This window comes from Gopherus evgoodei, chromosome 5, assembly GCF_007399415.2.
Source record: "Gopherus evgoodei ecotype Sinaloan lineage chromosome 5, rGopEvg1_v1.p, whole genome shotgun sequence".
Lineage (NCBI taxonomy): Eukaryota > Metazoa > Chordata > Testudines > Testudinidae > Gopherus > Gopherus evgoodei.
Window position 1 is genome coordinate 57,861,253 of NC_044326.1, and position 20,769 is coordinate 57,882,021.

The 20,769-nt window shown below is 45.3% G+C and overlaps 1 protein-coding gene across 1 annotated transcript in view; it reads right to left on the reverse strand.

Annotated features, from left to right (window-relative positions):
* MTMR7 (myotubularin related protein 7) overlaps positions 1-20,769 on the reverse strand; it is an 80,546-nt gene that overhangs the window by 30,241 nt on the left and 29,536 nt on the right. The window contains 4 exon segments of the mRNA XM_030565107.1: positions 8,691-8,823; positions 12,325-12,459; positions 13,500-13,628; positions 17,778-17,935. Coding sequence (XP_030420967.1) covers positions 8,691-8,823; positions 12,325-12,459; positions 13,500-13,628; positions 17,778-17,935 — 555 coding nt within the window.

The following is a 20,769-nucleotide window of genomic DNA, read 5'->3' on the forward strand; positions in this document are numbered from 1 at the left end:
GCAGACATTGTGTGTGTTAATATCTAAATATTTGATTGAAAGTAAAAAAAAAACCAAGGGATGTGCTGGCCGCAGCCTCCTGCCGCCCCCACAGGCCTGGAGCGGCAACCCGCGGCCAGTGTGAGTAGGGTGACCAGATAGCAAATGTGAAAACAAGGGGTGGGGATAATAGGAGCCTATATAAGAAAAAGACCCAAATATTGGGACAGTCCCTATAAAATCGGGACATCTGGTCACCCTAAGTGGGAGCTGTGATCGGCCGAACCTGATGCGGCAGGTAAACAAACTGGCCTGGCCCGCCAGGGTGCTTACCCTGGCGAGCCACATGCCAGAGGTTGCTGATCCCAACTTACATCATAGAATGGACTGGGTTAAGCTAAATACATATCGATACAAAGGTTTAAAACTAGTATTAAATGTATATTAATATTATCTGTCTCCTTTTGAATCAGAGTTACTTTTTGTGAATAGTTTAGGCAAGATCTTTTGAAAAAGGTCAACAAGAGAAGCAGATGATGGCATGCTACTGTAACTGGGAGAAGAGAAAGGCTCCAGAGTACACGTTTGTACATTATAAAACATTTTCAACTGTTTTAAAATTGATTTTCTGACTCTTAAAACATACTTAACCTGTCCTCCTGAGCTGAAAGCCATGAGGCTCAGTAAAAGACTCAATATGATGGTGATGTGCTTAACTATTTTGGTACCTGTAATCATGGCCTGGGCCTCTCAAACTTCTAATTTTTATCAGCCCTTCCAGGTTTATAGATGGGAGATTGTAAGGAAAAAAGACTGCTTCAACAGGCTGTCTTCTTTAAAATAGATGCTGAGAGGTTTAGTTCCCACACTGTGTGAGATATTAAGACCATAGATACATAATAAATAAATGATGTTGCTTGATAGGGGTTTTGGGCATGGTCCCATCTGATGAACTTTTGCATCATTTTAGAGCCAAAGCACATTAGTATCCCATGCAGCTTGGTGTTTTTTTACTACATTATCTTTGATGGACTTGTGCTGAACAAATACAAGGACAGGTTTATTCACTTGGCATTACTCCTAGCCAAACAATACATTACCATTAACTGGAAATCCTCTGTGCCCTCACCCTAAGACTCTTAGATCAAGGAACTTAATAATAATACCCCATAGCGAGGCTGATGTATTGTATGAAAATAAGTTGTCTTGCAGATATTGAATTAACCAGCAACCCCACCTAGGCCCAAGTTTACATGGGTGCATAATTGGGAAGATATGTGCCAGGAGACACCCTGCTAAATCAAACAGCATGTGGTGGTTGGGGGCAGGGAGTGTCATGGCCCCACCACCACTCTGTATTAGTCTACAAACTGAGACTGGTATGCAGCAGGGGTCTATGCTGCACCATACAAAGGAGAGCAATTGTGACTGCACTCCACATTACAAGTGGACAGCCCAGGAAGTTTTACCTTTACATCTGGCCAGGAGGCTTTGACTTTCTTTCAGATGCAGATCTCACTACCATGATTCATGCTTTTGTCACCTCAAGATGATATTAAGGCAATGCACTCTACTTTAGAGGTTTTAGCTAACTCATTAGCTGAAGATTCAAGTGTGGTCCGTAATTCACCCAACACACATGCTACTGCAATGGTTAATTCTAGAGTTTAACATCTTAGGCCCCGTCTACACTGGCAAGTTTCTGCGCAGAAAGCAGCTTTCTGCGCTGTAATTCTTGGCGTACACACTGCCAAGCCACTTAGTGCGCAGAAACTGTGAGGTTGCAGCGATGTAAAAAAACTACCCCGAGGAGAGGCATACAGCTTTCTGCACCAGGGCTACAGTGCTGTGCCAGTGTAGACACCGTAGTCAATTACTATGCTGTGACCGACCTCCAGGAGGTGTCCCACAATGCCTGTTCTTGCCTCTCTGGTCATCGGTTTGAACTCTACTGCCCTCCCCTCAGGTGACCAACCGTCATTCTCACCCTGTAAATTCCTTTGGAATTTTGAAAGTCCCCTTCCTGTTTGCCCGGTGACACATGCAGTGGTCTCAGTGCATCTTTCCAACTGGCCATGCCTGCTCCGCACACTAGGAAATCCCCCACTTGGAGCAATGCCGACTGCTGAACCTCATCAACATTTAGGGAGAGGAGGCTGTCCAGTCCCAGCTGCGCTCCAGCGCCAGGGGTTATGATACCTATGGACAGATTTCACGATGCATGACTGAGGCCTGGTCTACACTACGCGTTTAGACCGATTTTAGCAGCGTTAAACCAATTTAACGCTGTACCTGTCCACACAACGAGGCCCTTTATATTGATATAAAGGGCTCTTTAAATCTGTTTCTGTACTCCTCCCCAACGAGAGGAGTAGCGCTAAAATCGGTATTACCATATCGGATTAGGGTTAGTGTGGCCGTAAATCGACGGTATTGGCCTCCAGACGGTATCCCACAGTGCACCATTGTGACCGCTCTGGACAGCAATCTGAACTCGGATGCAGTGGCCAGGTAGACGGGAAAAGCCCCGCGAACTTTTGAATTGCATTTCCTGTTTGCCCAGCGTGGAGCTCTGATCAGCACGGCTGGCAATGCAGTCCCAAATCCAAAAAGAGCTCAAGCGCGGACCATACGGGAGATACTGGATCTGATCGCTGTATAGGGAGACAAATCTGTTCTATTAGAGCTCTGTTACAGAAGACGAAATGCCAAAGCATTTGAAAAAAATCTCCAGGCTATGATACAGAGTCCACAGCACAGTGCTGCGTGACAAGCGTAACGGAAAGCCAAAGAATCAAATGGACGCTCATAGAGGAAAGGAGGGGGGACTGAGGACTCCAGCTATCCCACAGTCCACAGCAGTCTCCGAAAAGCATTTGCATTCCTGGATGAGCTCCCAATGCCTGTAGGGTCAAACACATTGTCCGGGGTGGTTCAGGGTAGAGCTCGTCAATTTACCCCTTCCCCTCCCGTGAAAGAAAAGGGAATAAAATCATTTCTTGACTTTTTTTCAGTGTCAACCTATGTCTACTGCATGCTGCTGGTAGACACGATGCTGCGGCAGTGAAGAGCAGGATCCGCTCCCCTCCCCTCCCCGGTGGCAGATGGTACAATATGACTGCTATCCGTCGTCATCATCAGCCCGTGAGTGCTCCTGGCTGGCCTCAGGTGAGGCTGGCCGGGGGCGCCTGGGTAAAAATAGGAATGATTCCTGGTCATTCCCAGTAGATGGTACAGAATGGCTGGTAACCGTCTTCATCATAGCAACTGGGGGCTGAGATCCATCAGCCCCCTCCCTTTCATGTGTAAAGAAAAGATTCTGTACTGCCTGGACTATCATAGTAGCGGGATGCTGGGCTCCTCTCCCCCCCACCGTTTAATGTCCTGCCTGGACTAATAGCAGCTGGAGGCTACCTCCCCCTCATTTTATCTCACTAACAAGTCAGTGTTTCTTATTCCTGCATTCTTTATTACTTCATCACACAAATGGGGGGACACTGCAACAGTAGCCCACGAGGGTTGGGGGAGCAAGGAAGCAATGGGTGCAGTTGTTGCAGGGGCACCCCCTAGAATGGCATGTAGTTCATCATTTCTGCGGGATCTGACACGGAGCGGCTGTGCTCTCTGCTACACTGGTTCTCTAGTACACTTGCCCCATATTCTAGGCAGGACCGACTCTATTTTTAGATACAACATAAAGGAGGCAATGACCCGGGGAGTCATTCCCATTTTTGTCTCTGCACCCCCGGCCGACCTCAGCCAGGGGCACCCATGACAGCAGCAGACAGTACAGAACGACAGATAACCATCATGTCATCGCCAATTTACAATGGCACAGCAGACGGTACAGAACAACTGCTAACCGTCTCTGCTATCATGCAAAGGCAAATGAATGCTGCTGTGTAGCACTGCAGTACCACCTCTGTCAGCGGCATCCAGTACACATACGGTGACAGTGACAAAAGGCAAAACAAGCTCCATGGTTGCCATGTATGGCGTCTGCCAGGGCAATCCAGGGAATAAGGGTGCAAAATGATTGTCTGCCATTGCCTTCCCGGAGGAAGGAATGAGTGACGACATTTACCCAGAACCACCCGCGACAATGATTTTTGCCCCATCAGACACTGGGATCTCAACCCAGAATTCCAAGGGGCGGAGGAGACTGCGGGAACTCTGGGATAGCTACGGAATAGCTATCCACAGTGCAATGCTCCAGAAATCGATGCTAGCCTCAGACCATGGACGCACACTGCCGAATTAATGTGCTTAGTATGGCCGCGTGCACTCGACTTTACACAATCTGTTTTACAAAACTGGTTTATGTAAAATCAGAATAATCCCATAGTGTAGACGTACCCTGAAAGGGGATATGACTAGGACACATTGCAGTGCAGGGTCAAAGTGAAGGAGCTGCGGAACACCTATCACAAGGTGCAGGAAGCAAATCGCCACTCCGGTGCTGTGCCCACGAGCTGCCAGTTCTACAAAGAGTTGGAAGCGATATTCGGCGGCGAACCCACCTCCACTGTGGATACTTCAGTGGTTCGCGTGCCAGTAGAAAGTGGACCAAGCCAGGAGGAGGAAATCTTGGAGGAGGATGTGGAGGGGGAGGGGGACACAGAGAATGACTCGGAGGCCAGAGATGCATGCAGCCGGAGCTTTTCTCTACCCTGGAGGAGGCTAGCCAGTCACAGCTGTCAGATCTTGGCAAAGCGCAAACAGGAGAGGAGATCCCTGGTAAGTGGATTTGATTTTGGGAACTGCTGAAGCGAGTTGTTGGGGGAAGAAGGGTTGCAGAAAGCAGGCTTGTCTCCCACCACACGCCTAGTCTGAGTGGCGGAATAGGCTGTTGATTGACTCCCTCACTTCACAGGAATCACTCTCAGAGATCTCCAGGAAACTCATGGAGATACTGGGCAATCCACTCCCGCAGGTTCCTCAGCGGAGCTGCTTTGTTTCTTGCCGTATTAACGGTAACTTTCCAGCGGCACTGTGCCATCACGGGGGGGGTAGAGGGGGTGTACCATTGCTGCACACAGGCGAGCCGCATAGGGGCCAGGGCAGAAGCTGCAAGCTTGCAGAAGACCCTCCCCTGATTCCCTGCTCACCCTCAGCAGCAAGACATCTTCCATAATGATCACATCCTGTGGAAAGTGTGGGGACAGGAATGATTATCAGGCCCCCACTAAAGTGCTGGCTCTCCCTAAGAGCCACGTGCCCAGTGTACAGCAGGGTCTGGGAAGAGAGATTTAACCTGCCCCTGTGGCTACTCACCATTTGGGGATCTCGTGGCTCATGTGTGCTTGCCTGGGTCAGCCAGTTAGCGACAGGTGTGTGAGTACTGGCTGTGTTTTAAATCACTGAATCAGTGTTGTCTGTGTTGCAAACAATACTGCTTCTGTAAAATGTTGCATTTATAAACTTCCCAGAGATGACCTTGGGAGCCCAGTCCCCCTCTTTGTTATTGGCATCTAAACAGCTGCACAGAATTAGAAACTGGCCAAGAAGAACTAAGGAGGACTTTCTGTGTGATGTTATGGTCCACTCCGCCGCTGAGAAACAGGAATTGAAGGAGTGGCAGGACAGCGGGAAGCGGGACCGAAAGGAGAACACAGCATGCCAGAGTGGCTCTTAAATGTTATGGAGCGCCAAGCAGACACCCTCCAGGTGATACTAGCTCTTCAAACCGAGCAGCTCCGCACCCACCCTCCCCTGCAGCTGCTGTCACAAAACTCTTTCCCAGACACCGCCAACACACTCTTATCAACCTCCTGGCTCCAGTCTGTACCCGGGCGTTCCACTCCTGCCCCGTCAGTCCAGCACTGCGGACTCCCACTGCACTCAACATTCAAACCCATCTCTCTGCAGTTTGCCCCTGCTGAAGCACTGCACCCGCTGCACTCTACTCCAAAGGAGAAGGCTGGATATGATCCCTGGACATACACAAATCTTTAGCAGTCCTGGGACCCCTCCTCCTCCTGGGACCTTCCCTTCCCCCATCATCCTCACTGCTGATGGTTTGTTTGTTTTTTTGTTTAACTCTCTCCGGTTATTGTTTTTTAATAAAAGAATTGTGTTGGTTTGAAAGCAATCTTTATTCTTTAATTGAAAGCAAAAAGAGCCCTGCAAAGCAACATACAATTATGTTAAACCTACATATTGCATTGTCTGCACCAATCACCTCCTAGCATTGAAAGCACTGTACTCCCGAGCATAGCAACAAATATTGGTGGCTTTTGGTTTCAAATTGCTGCCTCAAGGCACCCCGATCCTTATGGCCCCGTGCTGCGCCCTCTAACAGCCCTGGTCTCTGGTTGTTCAAACTCAGTCTCCAAGTGCTGAGCCTCTGTGATCCAGCCCTGAGTGAAGCTTTCACCTTTTCCTTCACAAATATTATGGAGCGTACAGCACGCGGCTATAAGCATAGGAATATTGTCATAGGCCAGGTCCTGCTTCCCATAGAGGCATTGCAAGCGGGCTTTTAAACGGCCAAAAGCACACTCAATGGTGATTCTGCACTTGCTCAGCCTGTTGTTGAACTGCTCCTTGATGCTGTCAAGTTGCCCTGTGAATGGCTTCATAAGCCACAGCATTAAGGAGTAGGCGCAGTCTCCCAGGATCACAATGGGCATTTCAACTTCCCCTACAGTGATCTTCTGGTCCAGGAAGAGAGTCCCTGCTTGCAGCTTCCTGAATAGGCCAGTGTTCCAAAAGATGGGTGCATCATGCACCTTTCCAAACCAGCCTGCGTTAATGTCTGTGAAACACTCACAGTGATCCACAAGAACCATTAAGAAATACCCCTGCGATTAATGTACTCAGTGACTAGGTGGTCTGATGCCAGAATTGGAATATGCCTGCCATCTATCACTCCTGCAGAGTTAAAGAAGCCCATCTGAGCAAAGCCATCCACAATGTCATGCATGTTGCCCAGAGTCACAGTCTTTCAGAGCAGGATGCGATTAATGGCCCTGCAGACTTCCATCAACACAAGTCCAACCGTCGATTTTCCCACACTGAACTGATTAGCGACAGATTGGTAGCAATCTGGAGTAGCCAGCTTCCACAGTGCATTTGCCATGTGCTTCTCCAACAGCAGGGCACCTCTCATTCTCGTGTCCTTGCACCGCAGGGCTGGGGCGAGCTCATCACATAGTCCCATGAATGTGGCTTTCCTCATCCAAAAGTTCTGCAGCCACTGCTCGTTATCCCAGACATGCACGACGATGTGATCCCACCACACAGTGCTTGTTTCCCCAAGCCCAAAAACAGTGTTTCATTGTGATCAGCGCCTCCATGAATGCCACAAGCAATCTTGTGTTGTAGCTACTACGTGTGGCGAAATCAATGTCGCACTCCTCTTGTCTTTGTAGGTTAAGGAATAACTCCACTGCCACTTGTGATGTGTTGATCAGAGCAAGCAGCACATTGGTCAACAGTTCAAGATCCATTCCTGCAACCCAAGGCGTGCAATACACAAACTGTTGAAAGATGGTGACAAATGTGGATGGAAGCACAAGGATTGCTGCGATATGAAGCAATGCATTACGGGGCACTGGGAAAGAACCCAGTTTGCCCCGCTACCCCCTCCACCTTCCCACAACTCTTAGCAGCAGAAGAGGAAGACGTGCTCTGTGGGATAGCTGTCCAGAGTGCACCACTCCGAATACCGCTGCAAGTGCCGCAAGTGTGAACATACTATTACGCAGGCAGCTGACAGAGTGAACACACAACAGCGGCTTCCCTTCAGCGCTCTGTGAGCGGTGCTGTAACTCCCAGAGCTGTAACTTGGCCAGTGTAGACATGCCCGTAAACATTTGGCTTATCTTTTCCAAAACACAAATCAAAATCAGACATAGTCAAGAAATTCAAATACACAGAACTAGATTTGGGGAACAGACTATTATGTATTAGTTAAGCACCAACTCTGGGGAAGGTATGGGATCTTTATATATTTGTATAACACCTAGCACAATGGGGCATTTTTATGACTGAGGCCTCTGGGCACTAATGTAATACAAATATTAAATAATAATAACAACAATGGGCAGGATAATCCTTATTGACATTGGTGACGATTTACATGAGAATTACTGTCGTTTCCATGATATTACGTACGCGTGTGTGTGTGTGTGTGTGTGTGTGTGTGTGTGTAAGGGTTGCACCTGTGTGACTAAGGGTTGTACAATCAGGCTTCACATGACTTGCACTGTACAGAACATAAGAAGGGTTTATGTTAGAGTTTACAATATAAAAAGTATGAACTCGCCATTTGCCAAGGAAATTTTTAAAAAAATCAAAGCACTGTGCTTTACAAGCTCAAACCCGAACATAAATTGTCCACTAATATCTAAGCCACAGTGATTTTTTTTAAGAAATGCCTAAAAATTGTCCTGAGTTTCAATTCAAACTGTTTTTTTTAAAACAGCCAACTTATAAACCACATAAGAAAAATAATATTGGTGAAATATCACTGAAAGTAAGACATTGTTGTAATCAAGAGAACATTTTTCTTTGGATGATATGTGGCACAAATGTTTTAGCAAATAGGGAGATATACACTGTACAATATCAATAGGCCTGATTCTTCTCTCTCACCTGTTTTACAAGTGAAATACAATTGACTTCAAAGAAAATAACTTTGGATTTACCCCTGCATGACAGAAGAATTAGGCCACCTCTCTGTATACTGATATCAAGAAAAGTTTCACCTTCTAGCATTTTTTGCAGACTGCTCCTCATTACATGGATGTTCTCAATACCAATGAACTGAAACTTGATGTTGGAGTAATTGTCTTCATTCTCATATCCTTTCCCCGCTGCTCTGTTTGCCATTGCATTGATCTGCAAAAATAAAATAAAAAAGACTGCGTGAGAGCAGGAAACAGATAATGCTCAAAAGACAACTCTCAGCCTACTGTAGTGAAGAAAAGGGGATTAATTAAACTATTATTTAAAAATTCAAAGCTTGTAACTGAATATTCTCATTTTACTTGTGTACTCTAGTAGTTACACATTTTTAGAAGGGTACTCAACCTTTAAAGCAGTGGTGGGCAACCTGCAGCCTGCGGGCCACACACAGCCCATCAGGGTAATCTGCTGGCAGGCTGCAAAACAGTTTGTTTACATTGATGGTCTGCAGGCATGGCCGCCCACAGCTCCCAGTGGTGGTGGTTTGCCGTTCCCGGTCAATGGGAGCTGCAGGAAATGGCGCAGGCTGCAGGGACATGCTGGCCACCACTTCCCACAGCTCCCATTGTTCTCTGGCCTGACCTCTAGACATGCACCACAGGTGCCATGCTGGTTCTTAGCCTAAACTAGTAGCTGAGGGAGGCGGGACAGGGTTCCCAGTCGGGTGGTGACAGGTTGGATCTGAAGTGGCTCTTCCCATTAGTCCCAACCCAGCCCGCCCACTGTAGTCAAAAAATTCCCTCCTCCTGGCTCGTCCTTATGGCATGAAACACCTAGGATTTAGCTAGACCCTATGGACTAAAAGAATGGTCTATACAAGCTGTAGTTCAGAGAGGCTGATCCTTGTTTCTGCATAAGCTGCAATTGTATATAGACTATTGGGATCTTGCTGAAACCCCATCATTCATTTGTGTTCAAGTGAGTGACTAAAATTTTCACACAAGTGAGTGAATGAGTGAGTTGTGAAGGGATAAAATTAATCTGATAATCCCATATTAAAAAGTATGTTGGTCTAGTTTCAGTTGCTGGGTTCAGTGTGTGAGTGTTGGTGGCCTGTGATATAAAGGAAGTGAGACTAGATGAGCTTTTGCTAAAGTGCCTACCTTTGTTTTGATTCATATAATTATTGGCCTTTTGGGATTCTTTTGCTAAAGTGTCTGCTTTTCCTAAGTTGAAGACTTCAGTTTCATTGCTTACAATAAGACCTGATAGATATTCACTTTTACTCTGAAATCCATTCACTTTGAATTTGTTTATATACTTCTGAAAGCTTTGAATCTTTGTTCAATTTCCCACAGAAATTTCTCCAACTTTCCTTTTATGGCTTTTTGATAATCATTTGTGACACCACCTTACATCTTTTATAATTCATTAACTTTTTACTATTCATTGAGTTTTTTGCTTGCTTGTATGTCCTATTTCCTTCCTTGATTGCTAATTTGCAGTCCTCATTCCACCAGAGTACCAGATTTCTAAGCTGGGAGCAGCTCTATACACACACACACGCTTCATTTTCTACATTCAGTAGTACCTTCTAAAATTTATAATAGTATGATATTTCATAAGAACATACTGCATACAGGAATGTGTCTCTAGTCAGACGGCCTGTAGTGTGGTGGCCATGCCTCTCAAAGGAAGTTAGATGCCTAGGCCCTAGTCAGAGGGAGACACCTATCTCACTTGGGATTCACAGCTGTGAACCCTCTCCCAGAGCTGGGTGCCTAAGCCAGCCCTTTCTTGTGAAAAACTATGGCAAGATAGTGGTGATGCCACTTCCTTATATCTAGTATCCCAGTGGTTAGAGCACTCATCCAAAATGTGGGACACCTGGATTCCAATCTCTGCTAGGGGTTCGAACCTAGATCACCCACATCCTGGATGAGTGTGCTAACCACTGGGTATTCTAGCAAGTGGGTTAAGGTGTGGGTTCCTCCTCTTCCTTTTATGCAGGTTACATGTACCTTGAGCATGTCGACTGACTCGGGCCCCACAGGTGACACAGGCAGGAGAATCTCTAGTTTATGAATCCCACCAGGGTTTATGAGTTGGGCTCAGAGCAGGTTGGTAGTTTCTGGATTTAGGGACTTTGACCATGCCCACTGGCAGAAATTCAGACACCTGTAAGACTTCAGGAGTGGAAACTTAGGCACCTGCTGGGTTAGACAGCAGCTGAGCAAAGATTTTGTGAATGCCTGTGGTGCAGGGGCACAACTAGATTTTCCTGAGAAGCAGGTTTTTCCTCCCAGGTTACCTACCATCATGTCCTAACCAAGTCACAATCTCTCCTTCTGGAGCAGGCCCGGGAGCAAAAGAGGAGGCAGCAGCATGAGAAGATGGAGCCCTCACCCCACTCCAGGCCTTCTCTCCTCCCCTCACATGAAAGAGACTGGGACCGCCCTGTCCCCCCCAATCATTGTGCCCCAGAATGGCACCTAAATGTTGGACTTGGCAGCCTAAAGGGGCAGTTGGGTGTCCTGTGAATCTAACCCCAGATCTCTAATACAGAAACCTCTTTTAACATGCAATGTATATATTTAAAAAAAAAGGAGGCAGAATATTTTCTACCAAGTGTACTAAACGCCCATCTGCTCATCTTTTAGTGTCAGTGAACAAGGTAAAAGAAGTTTCATCTGGACAGTGTTCTTTTCGGACAGTCCTCAGCATGCCTTGCTATGAGGATATAAATAGTCTGTTGAATTCAAATCTCTCTCTACTTTTGAATTAGACATGAGTGTTCTTCTTAACACAAACAAAGCAGCCTCTCAGCAATAACGAACAACCTTGGAAAACTCATCCCAACCCCATTTTACCCAACAGCTTCCAATCCCCATTTCCCTACCCCGGTTCCTAATGGTTTCTTTGCTCAACCAGTCCCAGCCTCCCGCCTCCCTCCCAGCCTTCCTACCTATTCAGTCCTAGCCTCCCTACCCCACCCAGGTCCCAGTCTCCTTGCCCAGCCAGTACCAGTCTCTGCCTCCCAGGCTTCTTGTGCCAACATATACCCTCCGCCTTCCTCTGCAATGCCCTTGACTCAGCTTTTGTCCACTCTGAATCTGAATGAGATCTTTTCCTTCTCCACACTGCCAGGGTGTCACCATTGCAAGCCCAGGAGAGACAGGCTCCCTGCTCTCAGTACCAGTGCCTGGCCCCACCTTGGCCTGGGGCATCTGTGATCAGCCACTACTGAGAAAGTCTTTCTAAGCCCCTTAGCTCTGGGCTGGCACATGAGCAGTCCTCTGTTGGAATGGCATTTGCTCAGTCCAGTCACAGGTAGGAGTTGTGAGGGGATGGAGGAGGCTCAGTCGCTCTGTGGGGATGGTACATGCAGAGTCTGGTCAGCACTAGGAGCTGTGAGGGGAAAGAGGATGATCAGTGAATATAGAATCTTGGGGATCTGAGCTGTTAAGCTCTAGCAATTCTCTACAGAGCATGTGTGAACTGTGATTTTTCAAAGGTTTATAACCTGGAGTTCAGACTCAAAAGGTAAGTCCAGAGTAACTTTACAGAGCAGCGTTACTGTGGATTTACCTGGAAGCAACTGAGATTAGAATCTAGCCCCTAGTGGCCACCATAATTTGGAATTCTGTATTTTCTCTGACTTTGCAACACATACCTGGTGTTGTTAAATATGTGCCAGAATTGTAACATACTTACTTTAGGCCGAGTGTCAACAACATATATGAAATTGCTTCCTGGGTTTGCCTTTCTGATGGCCTGTAGCATCTGTTCATCCTCAAGGCACCGAGCACTGAAACCAGACAAGGGCTGGCTGCTCCTGCAGATTGAGGCCTGCATTAAAACAAACAACATCCCCCCATGTGTTTAATGTGCATTAATGATTTACTACACAAAATTATTTACAAAATAGATCACCAGGAAATGAACAAAATAGCTCCATTACATGTACAAATAACAGGAACAGTAGAGCAATATTATTCATTAAATGTAGCTGAACATTAATAATTTAATGTTGCTCTGTCTGTGAGCACCCCTGTATTCACACCCTACATATTACCGCAATGATTTTTGTACAAAATATGCCTTGTGAAATACCATTTGAAAACTAATAACATTCTGGTCAATAATACCATTGCAAAATATATGAAACAATGCTGTATGTGAAATTATGGGTGCTCACTGATATTATGCTTTGAAGTCTGTGACCAGGGCCGGCGCTAACATTTTTGCCGCCACAAGCAAAAACAAAGAGCGCCGCCCGCCCCTCCGAGCGTCGCGTGCCCCAGTCCCCGCCCCCTGAGCGTCGCATCACCTCGCCCCCTGAGCATCGCATAGCCCAAGTCCCCGCCCCCAAGTGTCGGGTCACCCAAGTCCCCACCCCCCTGAGCACCATGCTGCTGAAGCCCGCCCCCACCGAGCACCGCACTGCCCAAGTCCCCGCCTTCCCCCAGCGCCGCCCGGCCGAACCAAAAAAAACCAAAAACAAACCCTGAATGCCACCCCAAGGTGCCGCCCCAAGCACATGCGTGGTAGGCTGGTGTCTGGAACCAGCCCTGTCTGTGACTAAAAGGCGTTTAAACCAGGCATGTCAGGAGGAGTTGATAAACAGGTTTGTCCAGAAAATGGAAAGCGTCCAACACCTCAGACCAGGTGTGGCCAAATTCAATGGGCTATTCATTTGTATTGGAGGTTGCAGCAGGAAGAGATAATTTGCAGAATAGCTACCACCAGCAGGGTCAGGGAACTACATGCTTATTGCATGACTGTTGATGTCCAGGCTGTGAGCTACAGCAGCAGAGCATTTAAGGCACCAGTGTTACAGGCCAGGTGGTCTCACACCCTCTCACCCCAAAACTCAGATCCACACTTACATTATTATCCTTACAGTAGTAGGAAAGGGCTGGGAAACGTCTTCTGCTCCGGAATTTAGAGCTCCCCACAATGATGTGTGCAGTTGCAGATTTTGGTACGTACACTTCAGTAGGGTATGAATCACAGACCTGCCAAAGGAAACTGTTTGTTTGTTTGCTTACTTTGTCTATTCAAATAGAACTTAGCACGACTGTTAACTTTAATCATCACCATTACAAAAACAAAATCACAATTACACACCACCCTCATTCTGAGGATCCTAAAGTGTTTCAAACATTAATTATGCCCCAGTGACAGGGTAGTCTGTCCCCTTAATGGAAGAGGAGCCTCAGAGTTAATCCTCCCCCACCACATGGCATGATCCTTTAATATTTTGGAAGGCCTGATATATACAAGGACCAAGCAGATACTGGTAGAAAGAAAGTGGTTTGGAAATAAGGACTGTTTGGAAAGAAATCCCATTATTGTTTCTTTAAGGGCCTAGGACTGAACTGAAAAGTGACCAGGAAGGAGGACCCGGCCATGGAAGCTGCAGACTGCTGCAGAATCGGAACAGTGGAAAAGGCAATACAAGAACAAAAGAAGGCCTGCAATGTCACATTCTGGCATGAGGTCGTGCGATGATGATGTGTTCACCATGTGACAGACTGTCACAGGACCTCTAGGAGCTAGGAAATTATTATTATCATTATCCCAATTTTACATAAGGTAAAACTGAAACGGAAAAAGATGGAGTGCTATATATTCATGTTTCCAATAACTTTGTGCCTATTTCAGTATACAAGATGAACAGGGGTTCTGGGAATGAATCAGGATTGTGTAGTAAAGAAGGGTATTGTCTGTCTCATCAGTTGCAGAATTTGGAAGGTGTGCAAAGAAATTGTATTTTCTCTTCCTGGTTGATTCAAGGTTATGCAGTTGAATACTGTCCTGAGGAATCTGGCCTCTGCCACAGAGTTCCTAGGTAATTCTGGGCAAGCCACTTAAACTGAAGTGTTCACAGTCAGTGACTAACTGTATGTTCATCATTTTTGGGTGCCCAACATGAGACACCTGAGATGAGATTTGCAGAAGTGATAAGTGCTCACAGCTGCAGCTGAAGTCACCAGGAGCTGTACTCTGAATATAAAAACTGCAATCAAAATGCTAAATTCTCTAGAAAATCAGTTCCTAAGCATCTCTAATTGGGCATCCAAAACTGATGGACACTTCACAACTTTGGGTCTAAATCTCTCTGTGCTTCAATTCTCCAGCTGTAAAATGGAGATAAAAATACCACTTACTCTCACAGGGGTGCTAAGATTAATTAATAGTTGTGAAGCATTCTGATAGTATGATGAGCACCACAGAAACACCCGGGAGGAAATTAATAATTGTATATTCAGTGCTAGGTTTGGATATTTGTGGTTAAGATCTGTGGGCCAAGCTAACTGAGGAGAAAAAGAAATATTTAATAATAACTCATTCCCTGACAATAGCTCAGTGGTTTGAGCATTGACCTATGGAAAAAACGTGATCATGTAATTAGACACATAAGGGAGGTTGACCCCTGAGGTTACGCATGTTACCTTAATGCTGGCATTTTCTAATGTGTGAGGGCTTGACTTTGCAACCTTAATGTTCTTTTAAGGTATTTCTTTTGGATGCTTTTTTAACAGAGTTCCCTTTTCAGTGTTGGAAGAGAGCACTGAATTCTTGTAATTCTTTACCATTGCCACATGAGAAATCGTTTTTGCACCAATGAAGACTGGCTCTAATGGACTTATTTTTGATAAAGTGAGATCAGATTCAGGCCTGTTTCAGGGACATGAAAAAATATGACTAATTTTTATGTATGTATATATGAAAAACACTTTATTTATAATGTGTATTACTTTGTATTAAATAATAAAAATAACTACTTTGTCTCTTCCTTCTGTGTATTCTTTCCTCTTTTCTCTCTTACCCTGCCTTCATTACCCTTTTCTTCCCTTCTATGATCCATCTAAATAAAACGCTTTCAGTGCTTTTGGTGTCTAATTTCCCTTGTTTTTCCTGTAACATTTCATGATTCATCCTTCCTTCTCTGGCTCATTCTGATCCCATACATTTAAGGCTGTGTCACATTAACCTCTACATGTGCCCTAAACCAGAAGTTTTCAACCTCTTCCTTACCAGGTCCCACCTGTTTCTCTCTCCTTCTCCCTTATCATTTAGAAGGTGAATGGTGGACACAACCTTCTGACACCTGTTTGCAACACCATCCCCATTCCCAGGGGTGGTTGTAATCCCCAGGTTGAGAGCCCCTGCCCTAAATTAAGTCTTCTATCATACTATTTCCACAATTCTATAATAAATGCAAACTTTTTATATTAAAAACAAAAGAAAAACAATTAACTTCTGGCAGAACATATAGTCCCCTCTGAGGAGGTCTCAAAACCCCAAGTGATCTTGTGTAGCATGTGTGCGCTCCAGTGCCAAGGCACAATGGGAGTAAGCTGATGTGTACTGACAGGCTGACTTCAAAACTGGTTTAGGATGTTATCTCTTTCCATTAATGTTACTTCATCACATTTTTAAAGTTTGACTCAAACAAACGAAGGGCAGGATAGGAACATCAACTAGCTAGGTAGAAAGGAATGGAATTAAGATTCGTGACTTCTCAGACCATTGTGATAATATTCCATCAAAAACAATCCTCAGCAGCACTGCACATAATTTCATGAACAAGAAGGTAAGAGAGTGTTAAATTCATTCTTTCAAACTAATGGCTTGTGTAACTAGTAGGTGGGGAAAAACATTTTAAATACTCACTACCCCCAAATCAGCAAAGCATTCATGCTTAACTAAGCGTGTTCTTAAAGTTATTTGACAAGTCACTTTATCTCCTTGTACAGTAACTCCTCACTTAATGTCGTAGTTATGTTCCTGAAAAATACGACTTTAAGCAAAACGATGTTAAGTGAATCCAATTTCTCCATAAGAATTAATGTAAATGAGGGGGTTAAGTTCCAGGGAATTTTTTTTCACCAGACAAAAGACTATACACACACAAAGTTTTAAACAAACAATTTAATACTGGTACACAATGATGATGATTGTGAAGCTTGGTTGAGGTCGAGAAGTCAGAGGGTGGGATATTTCCCAGGGAATGCCTTACTGCTAAATGATGAACTAGCAATTGGCTGAACCCTCAAGGGTTAACGCTCACACTCTACAAGGTAGCAGGAATGGAGGGAGAGGAGAGAGCATCAGAGACAGACACACACATTGTGTGTGTGAGAGAGAGATGCGCATTTTCCCCTTAAATACACTGCCTTGTTAATTAGATCAGCTTGCTGAGACCCCAGCTGCTGCCGCCAGCAAGTTCCCTCTGTCCGGAGCCCTGTTGTGTGACCCCCCTGCTCTGTGGAAAATGGGGTAAGTGGGGTGCAGGAGCAGGGGGAAGGGGACACCTTGACATTAGCCCGCCCCCCCCTTCCTCCCCTCTCCCACACAGCAAGCAGGAGTCTTGGGGAGCAGCTCCAAGGCAGAGGGCAGGAGCAGCAGTGGCGGGAGGGACAGCTGCAATTGCTAGCCTGCTGGGCAGTTGCTGCACAGGGAACTTAGCTCCCCCATCAGCTCCCCACACCCCTGATAGGGGCAGGGCCGCCCAGAGGATCCAGGGGGCCTGGGGCAAAGTAGGGGAGCTGCGGCGCTTGTACTCACCCGGCAGCGGTCTGGGTCTTCAGTGGCATTACAGCGGTGGGGGACCCTTCAGTCACTCTGCATTTTCGACAGCATTGAAGGGCCCCCCACTGCCGAAATGCTGCCAAAGACCTGGACCGCCACTGGGCCAGGGCTCGCAGGGCCCCTGCGGGACCCGGGGCCTGGGACAAATTGCCCCACTTGCCCCCACCCAGGTGGCCCTGGATAGGAGGGCTGCCAGTCCACCTTGGTTCCAAGCACCCACCAGCTAGCTGCCATGGGCTGCTCTTCCTGCAAGCAGAGGACAAAGCAGGTGACTGCCAAACGATGTTAGAAGGGAGCATTGCACAACTTTAAACGAGCATGTTCCCTAACTGATCAGCAACATAACAATGAAACAATGTTAACCGGGACGACTTTAAGTGAGGAGTTACTGTAATTCCATTCCACATGAGTAAAACAGAGATAAAGAGTCCTTTCTCCCACTCTGTCTAACCTCTTTGGGACAGGGACTGTCTCTTAAGATGTTATATACAGCACTTAACACCACAAGGCCCCTGCCTTGGTTGGGGCCTCTAAGATCTACTGTAATACAAATGATAATTACACACTTGGTAGTCTCTGTTTACATCACTGATTTGCCAGTAGTTATTTGGAACACCCATCCGATTATATTCTTCATTGAGGCCCACAAGCTTCCATCCTTGTTCTCGCTCTTCTTTATCTAACTTTGGGTTGAATGAGAAGCAGTAGAGCTCTTCATATTTCACTGAAAGAGAAAAGAGGCAATAAGACAGGACAATAAATCTGAGCTGAGATCAAAGTCTCCAAAAGCAAAGCTGGTATGTTATTCTCTGTATGGGATGTTATTCTGTTAGCAAAACATACAATTCCGAATGGGAATTGTATGTTTTGCTACGCAAAAGCCCACATACCAGCATCTAATCACATAGAAGCTTACTTTGAAAGTAGTAGGCTATTCTGCTGTTTGTGGCCTTCCCCACCCTCTACTTGTATAGGCCTGTATTATTGATCCTACTTACAATATAGGAGGAGGAGCGAGGGCATGGTAGGCTCAGGGGAGGGGGCGGGAAGGGGTGGAGTGCGGGCAGAGCCTGGGGTGAAACAGTGAGCACCCCTGGCACACTGGAAAATTGGCTCCTGTAGTTCCAGCCCCGGAGTCGGAGCCTATACAAGGAGCCACATATTAACTTCTGAAGAGCCGCATGTGGCTCCGGAGCCACAGGTTGGCCACCACTGCTCTAACACATCACAAGTGCATGTTTCATCCTCTTACTGTAAGGTCCTTATAGCTTCTGGATCAAAGATTTTAGTATATAAACAAAATAAAGTACACTGAATTCTGGCAAACTGAGTCACATCTGTTGTCAAAACGTCACTATTTGATAAATCTGTTTCACACTAACTGTCTTGAAATCAAACAGGTTTAAATACAACCCTCGGTTACTTCTATTTTATGTCCTTGATAAGCAGAATACGTCAAAAATAGATAACAGGAACTTTTTATGTATGGCTTTAATAAAAAATGGTTTTCATTTTAACGTCCATTTTCTTCTGCAGAAAGCATCTACTGTACTTCCATTATAGGTGATTTTTTAGATTTAACAGAGCAATAAAGACTAGTTTTAAGTTTCCATTAAATATATAGCATATGGAATCTCAGGGAAAAAATAAAGCTAAACACATCTCTGGCGTCTAATGATATGATGGTTTCCATTAATTAAAAAGCTTATGTGGTTTGTAATGTTATCACAGTTCCTTGGGGAACTCAGTTCCCTCTTTAGAAACAATTATTAACAAATATGACGACAGAAAGGAAGGAAAGTTCCCTTGTTAAATCTTTATGACTCAGGCACTGAGTTCAAGATCAGCAAAGTCATTATTTAAAGAAAAAGAGAAGAAAAATCACTGAAATGTAGTTTGATCGATCAAATGTTGTTCTGTGTTTTTTGTTATGGCATAGCCTCATTTGCTTATGTATAACTGTGTATAATTGTGTCAAGTATCAGAGGGTAGCCATGTTAGTCTGGATCTGTAAAAGCAGTAAAGAATCCTGTGGCACCTTATAGACTAACAGACGTTTTGGAGCATGAGCTTTCGTGGGTGAATACCCACTTCCTCAGAGGCATGCATCTGAGGAAGTGGGTATTCACCCACGAAAGCTCATGCTCCAAAACGTCTGTTAGTCTATAAGGTGCCACAGGATTCTTTGCTGCTTTTGTGTATAATTGTTAACTTTAACCTGAAAAAAGTCACTTCAAATTAAAAATCTGGCTGAAATCCTGACATTTATTTTGCACCCCAGTTGCCAAAGTATGCATTAAATTAGCTGAATAAAACTACACTTCAGATATTTCCTTTCCATTGTACGTGCTCACAAAGCTAAAGTGGAAAATTTCACAACTATATCAAATTATAATACACTTCTTGGTTGTATGTAAATCTAGCCTGCCTATCATCTCAGGTTTTAATATCATATGATGGTACATAAAGGTTTTCCAAATGCAACGATTGTGCCTTAAAGCTTAGTTAACATATACCCTCTATAATATTTAAGGCCTGATACAAAGACAGTATTATAGTCATTGAGCTAAATTCTGCTGTTGTACAACTTCAAATGTTACTGTGACACAAAGTAGCCTAAGCTAAAGGGCAAAATTCTGCTTTCAGTTGTACCCGTGCATGCTCCATTAGAAGCTGACAGGTACAACTGAAAGTAGAATTGGACCCTTTAGTTTGATTAGGCCACCTATGTCACAAACTGTTACAAGGCATTACACAATATCACGACAGAAGATGGGATCTTACAGTTTCAGGTTTAGTATAATGCAGGAAAAAAGGCAAGTGGGGGAGGGAAAATAGAACCTGATTCGGCCAGAGTTCCTCCTAGGGAGGACAAGCAGTCCACAACTGTACAGCAATTATATTACCCTTCAAGAGGGTGCAGCACTCTGGCAGATGCTTTACTTCTAGAGGCAAAACATGATGCTTCTCTGCAGCAATGCCACCTACCTGGTTCAACTGGTGGAAAATGTGACTGGATCCGCAGAGCACGGGATAGCCTCAGAAGGAAAGGGGAGGGGCTGTCCTTGCAAGAGTAGGCCTCTAATCCCCATAGGCACTGCCACCCATTGGCCAGCCAGAGGGAGATAGGAGCCAATTGGCTCCCTGTCCTGAAAAGTTTTCAAACTAAATCACTTTAAAAATGATAGTGTGAATCTTCTAAAAATGAAACCTACATCTATTTGAGTTGTGAATATGTATTGTTATAACAACAAGAATGCACTTATGTAGAAATCTATGATTAAATCATGCCTTCCTTACTAGTGATTTAAATTAAATCCACCCTGCCAGCCAGTGCCTGCTAGTGACCTCTACCTAGACATGGCCCTGGGCTTTGTTTGTTCTACTGACAGCATTAGCTGTCCCACTATGTGTGCTCACTAGCACTTAATGCCACATTATGGCTGCCTCTTGTATGAGTGTTGCTGGTGGAGTGAGGGGAGACTCTCCAGGCAGATTACAAACAAAACTGCCTTTGCCATGATGTTTGAAAAAGATGCTGACATCATCTCATCAGCA